At 55.4% G+C, this 6,246-nt stretch overlaps 1 protein-coding gene across 1 annotated transcript; it reads left to right on the top strand.

The window, feature by feature from the left end:
- Nucleotides 1-410: 410 nt before the first annotated feature.
- On the top strand, nt 411-5,783 carry LOC148272011 (uncharacterized). Its single transcript, XM_088240625.1, has one exon. It carries the CDS (start codon nt 411-413, stop codon nt 5,781-5,783), a length of 5,373 nt encoding a protein of 1,790 aa, XP_088096751.1.
- The last annotated feature ends 463 nt before the right edge of the window (nt 5,784-6,246 follow it).

Here is a 6,246-nt window from a genome sequence, read left to right as displayed (position 1 = left end):
GTATATAACGTGTACAAATGAAAATAAATGACACTTCTTCTCTGACGTTTGGCTTTTACTCATCTCTACTCGCTTCTCCCCGACCCGGCTTTCTACTCGATTCTTCTTCACTTCGCTTGACACCTTCGCTTCACCCTGGACTTGGATTTTGGACTTCTCTCCCTACGGATTCCTGACCACGGCGAACCGGCAACTTCAACCTGAAATAAGAGGCCCTTCTGAGGACATCTCCGGCCCTGACGAGTTAGACAAGATCGCCTAGCCTCCGCTGCCTTACAACCAGTGGATCGGGACGTGTGCGTTAGTGACTGCAGCGGAACCACAACACGACGCCGGTAGCGCGTTAGCTACATTGTTGGTCCTTCGAGAAATCCGGATCTGCTGTCGTCACACGAGTGATCATCTACCTGATGCCTGCTTCTCTTCGGTCTGGAAGAAACGCCGCCATGCAGGAAGGACGCGCCGAATCCGACTCCGGTTCATCGACTTCGGCCCAGACGACAACGGAATCTACCGCCCACTCAAGAGAGATGCGAGCCATGCAGCAGCGACTGATGCAGGACATGACGGCCGGGATGGTTGAGATGTTCAAGGAAATGAGATCTCAGCTCCCGCTCATGTTGGCCGCTACTACAACCCCAGAGAAGACCACGACGCCCGCCGGAGCGAGCGCCGCGGCGGCGGCGCCTACCTGTGCACACCTTGGGTCGTTGGAAACGACCCAACCCGGGCCTGCGTACTTGGAGGAAGCCGCTGAGCCACGACCGAACGTAGCAAGCCCTGCGGACCACGCTACATTGGACCCGACGACACTCGGCTCCATGGATTCGGAGACAAGACGACTCACCGGCGAGTGGGTTGACAACCAGAACAGTGCTTCATACCCCACAGTTGACAGGATGGCCGCAGCATTCGTGAGGGCACTGAAGGACGGTGATTCGACTGGAGTGACGTCGCAGCCACGAAGTGATGACCCAAGGATGACGTCATTCATCGCGAGGCAGACTGGTGCGAGAGACCTGCCGCAGTTCTCCGGGGATCCGCTAGAGTGGCGGATTTTTAAATCGCAGTTCAACCAGTCTACGGAGATGTGCGCATTATCCAATGCAGAAAACATCATACGGCTGCAGAGATCACTCACAGGACGGGCCAGACAGACTGTATCGGCCCTACTCGTGGACCCGGGCAGGGTTCCCGAGATCATGAAGATGTTGGAATCCGCGTTCGGACACCCTGAGCTCGTCGTGGAGACGGTCTTGGAACGGGTGCGGAGGATTCCGAAGCTGCCAGACAACGCGTCCGCGGAAGCCGTGACGGATTACGCCGTCGCAGTGAGGAACGTCGTCGCGACCGTCGAAGGATTCGACGGTGAACACCTTTCTTCGCCGAAGCTTCTCTGGGAAATGGTAGGGAAGCTTCCCTACACGCACCGATGGATGTGGATTACGTCGCGCATCGGGACGAAGAGAAAAGCGAAGTTAAGTGAATTAGCCGACTGGCTAAAGGACGTGACGGGCGTGATACCTAACGCCGGGTGCCTCGATATCAACACAGGCCCCGTCAGGGCTGAAAGGAATCGCGCCTCTAAAGGACACGTGCTGCTGAACGTACACAGTGAAAGTGAAAAATGCGCAAAGTGCAACGGAACACACAAGCTCGACGTGTGCCGCGAATATTCGGGGCTTGGCGTGAAAGACAAGTGGGCATTTGTGCGCGATTTAAGACTGTGTTTCCTGTGCTTGGGGAAACGCTGCCGAACGTCGAAATGTCGGGCAACAAGGTGCAACATAGACGAGTGCGGAGGAAGGCACCATCGCACACTACATACGCCGCGCGCCCAGTCGACGGATGAGAATGTGTTACACGTATCGCGGAAGGAGGGCTCGGTCGCCCTTAAAGTGTTACCTGTGACTCTCAGTGGACCGAAAGGTCGAGTAAATACATACGCGTTACTAGACGAAGGTTCAACTATCACACTCCTGGAAGAAGAGGTCGCCGACGCGATCGGAGCGCGCGGTCCACAGGCCGGTATACAAGTCACGGGTATAGCCGGAATCGCCGCGAGTGATGCGTCATCGCGACGCGTAAAAGTGATAATAAAAGGCGACGCCGGCGCTTATGAAGCGATCGCCTACACAGTTAAGACACTCAACTTGCCGACACAAAAAGTTAAAAGTTGCGACAACTCGGCGCGGGAAGTGACAGTGAGACCTAAGATGCTTATAGGCCTCGATAACGCCGAGTTAATAGTGCCGCACGGCCGGGCGGAGTTTCGAAGTGACGGCGTCATCATAAGTGATACGCCGCTTGGCCGCGTCGCGTTTGGCCGACACGTGAGTCATAACGATAATAACGCGAGTGCACCTACGGGTGAAAAATATAACGAAGATAAGTCAGTTTCTAATGGCATAGTGAAAACGGTCCTAGTGAGTGCTAAAGGACCGTCGCGTGATGACGCGCTAAGTGAATTAGTGAAATTTAACTTCAAAGTGGATTCGATCGGAATCACGACCGCGCCGCGGATATGTGCCGCAGAAAAAAGAGCGCTGGATATAATGCATAACTCCACAAAGCAGCTTCCCACAGGCCGGTGGGAAACGGGCCTGCTATGGAGTTCAGACAACGCATCGCTCCCCTACAACCGAGAAGCGGCAGAAAAACGCCTCTACTCGTTGGAAAGAAAATTAAAAAAGAACCCGGTACTTGAAGTTGCGTACCGGGCTAAAATCAGCGAGTATGAGGAAAAGGGATACGCCGTTGAGTTATCCAGGGAAGAAGAGGCACGAGAAAACCCAAGGAAATGGTTCCTGCCTCATTTTTCGGTATGCAATCCGAACAAGGTTGGGAAAATTCGGGTTGTGTTCGACGCGGCGAGCCCTCACAGAGGTGTGTGCCTCAACGACCACTTACTGACGGGACCGGACTTGCTCACGTCACTAGTGGGGAACATACAGAGGTTCCGAGAGGGTGGCGTAGCTATCGCCGCCGATATAAAGGAGATGTTTCTCCGCATAAAGATGACACCCGATGACACGATGTCACAATTGTTTTTGTGGCGTCGAAAACCGAACGAAGCAGTGAGGACCTTCGCTTTCACATCCATGATGTTCGGAGCCAGGTGTTCTCCGAGCAGCGCCCAGTACGTAAGAGACCGCGTGGCCGCGGCGAATGCTGAATCATTCCCGGAAGCAGCGCGGGCTGTACACGAGAAAATGTACATGGACGATTATTTGGACGCCGTGGATTCGACTGCGGAGGCTGCAAAATTGGTGAAAGACGTCACGGCCCTCCTGCTGACGGGGGGCTTTGAAATGACGGGATGGGCATCAAACAACGCCAAGGCATTGTGCTCGGTCCGCGACGAGGATCGAGCCAAGACGGCTATCATCATTGGCGAGGCCGCCACTACGGAAAGAGTACTAGGCGTGCGGTGGGACCCGCACGCAGACTATCTAGTATTCAAGTATAACCAAGAGGGCGGTGACGAACCTGAATGGCCTACAAAGAGGCAGATGTTGGGAGCCGCCATGAGGGTCTTCGATCCAATGGGATTTATTGGATGCATAACAGTGAGGGCTAAAATACTGTTACAAGCCGTGTGGCGATCGAACATACAATGGGACGAGGCTTTAAAACTAGAACACGTGCAGAGATGGCGCGAATGGCGGCAGTTACTAGCCGAAAGTAACTGCGCAATACCGAGGTGTTGTATCAACAGGAAGGCGGAGGAAATAACAATGCACGTCTTCAGCGATGCCTCGGAACAAGCCTGCTGTGCGGTGGCATATTTTGTGCACAGGGCGGGCACTAGCTTTATTATGAGCAAATGTAAAGTAGCGCCGCTAAAGCCTTTATCGATACCGCGTCTAGAACTTCAGGCGGCGCTACTCGCCGCGCGGTTAGCGGCGAGTATAAAGAGGGAAAGCCGCATGAAAATTAAAAGAACTATATTCTGGACGGACTCGAGCACGGTTCTATCCTGGATACGCACGGACCCGTTGAAGTATTCAACGTTCGTAGCGAACCGACTCGGGGAGATCGATGAAATCGCCGGAATAAACGGTTGGCGCTGGGTACCGACAAAACAAAACCCGGCGGACATCGGAACGCGAGATACACAGCCACTCGATCTGTCTTCGAACGGCATGTGGTTCCGGGGCCCAGATTTCCTCTCCCGGCCGGAGAGTGAATGGCCTCAGGAAAAAGGGACAATCTCGCCTCCTGAAGACGCGCTGGAGATAAGACCACCGCGTCACTTTGTGGGCCATTGCCACACGACGACAGGACTCCCGGACGTATCCCGCTTTTCATCGTGGGCACGACTTATACGGACGACGGCCTGGGTTATGAGGTTCGTCGGACGTTGCCGCCGTCCCAGACAACGTGACGAGCCCGAGAAGCCGGGAGGTGACTTCGAACTCCGGGCCGAAGAATTGAATAAAGCCGAAGAAATATGGGTGCGCCTGTCACAGAGGCGTGCCTTCGGCAAAGAAATAGAATGCCTACAACGGGGAGAGGCCCTACCGCCCGGAGGACGGCTACGCGCTGTCACGCCGTTTATTGATGGAAGCGGCATACTGCGTATGGGAACCAGACTACAAAGGATAGATGACCAGAACCTGAATGCCCCGCCAATACTGGACGGTGGGGATGAATATTGCAGACTGATGATAAGTTACCAGCACGCAGCATCAGGACATCCAGGGACGGAGCGCACGATAAGCGATATCAGGTCGGGCTACTTTGTCGTGCGCCTCCGTACGACGCTGCGAGGGATCATCAGGAGCTGCCGGGCGTGCCGCATGCTGAGATGCATTCCGAAGCCGCCACTGATGGGACAGCTGCCGGCGGCCAGGCTGGCTAGCGGGGAGCGGCCGTTCACTCACTGCGGCCTCGATTTCTTCGGACCGATGACCGTGACACTGGGACGGCGCACTGAGAAAAGGTACGGTGCGCTCTTCACGTGCATGACAACGCGGGCGGTGCATATGGAGTTGGCATACTCCCTATCCGCGGACTCGGCTATAATGGCTCTAAGAAGGATGGCCGCTAGGCGTGGTCACCCCGCGGTATTGTACACAGATAACGGTACAAATTTCCACGGGGCCGATCGCGAGATGAACGCGGCCATAAAGGAGCTAAGCCGAGATGAGAAAATGCTCGGTGAACTAAGCGCCAGAAGGGTGGAGTGGAAGTTCATTCCCGCCTCCTCACCACACATGGGAGGCGCCTGGGAGCGCCTAGTAAGATCAGTGAAGGTAGCGCTAAGCGCTACTATAAAAGCGCGTTCCCCACGGGAAGAGACACTGATAACGGCGCTAGCTGAGGCGGAATACAGCGTCAACAGCCGCCCGCTAACACATGTGTCTGTGGACCCGAAAGATGAGGAGCCGTTGACTCCTAACCACTTCTTGCTGGGATCAGCTGGCGGTTTACAGCCTTTGGTCCATTATAGTAAGGCGGAGGAGGCCACTTGCCTTAGGAAACAGTGGCGAGTGGCCCAACAGATGGCGGACATCTTCTGGCGACGGTGGGTGCGAGAATATCTGCCCACGCTGGCGCAGAGACCGAAATGGAGGGACCCGGCAACGCCCATACAAGAGGGAGACCTGGTATTAATAGCGGACCCAAAGCTGCCACGCAACACATGGCCCCGAGGACGAGTCACGAGGGCCAGCCCGGCAGCCGATGGACAAGTCCGCGTGGTGCAGGTCAAGACGGCGACCGGGACCTACACGAGACCAGCAGTCAAGGTGGCGGTCTTCGCCGAAGGGGGCCACTAGCAGCCGAAGGACGTCCGGATGCTTCAGCGCAGCGGAGACTGCACCGGGGGAGTGTTACGGACGTCAAACGGAAAGCGGCCCTTGTAGGGACCGCCCCTGCGCTATATTAAAATGTTTAGACTTAGGGATCTCGGTATGTGTTAGAAATGAGCTGCCCCTCCAATAAAGACTAGTATTTGTCACTTTCGGGGGTGGCCTTTTCCATACCGAGACATTTAGAATAGGCATTTAGTTACAAATTAGTTTTAAGTATATTTTTGAATGTGCATCGTTTCGCGCTGCGTTGCCGCCGCAAGAATGTCGTGAGAACTGGAGGGGGTAGTGCCTATATACGTGGAGGGAGGGAGACGGATGGAGCGGGCGTGCGGCCTTCTCTATCGCTCTCTCTCTCTCCGCGCGGCATACGACGGCTAGACCCGCTCGGCGGGGTGAATGGTGGGGCACGTAGCGCGAACGGTATATA

This window comes from Micrasema longulum, unplaced genomic scaffold, assembly GCF_059751315.1.
Source record: "Micrasema longulum isolate JH-2025_06_02 unplaced genomic scaffold, ASM5975131v1 h1tg002532l, whole genome shotgun sequence".
NCBI lineage: Eukaryota > Metazoa > Arthropoda > Insecta > Trichoptera > Brachycentridae > Micrasema > Micrasema longulum.
The sequence above is the reverse complement of the archived record's forward strand: the minus strand, read 5'-3'. Positions and strand labels throughout refer to the sequence as shown.

What these genes read in the sequence shown, in the direction of transcription:
- LOC148272011 (XM_088240625.1), top strand. Translation starts at nt 411, where the DNA reads ATGCCTGCTTCTCTTCGGTCTGGAAGAAACGCCGCCATGCAGGAAGGA.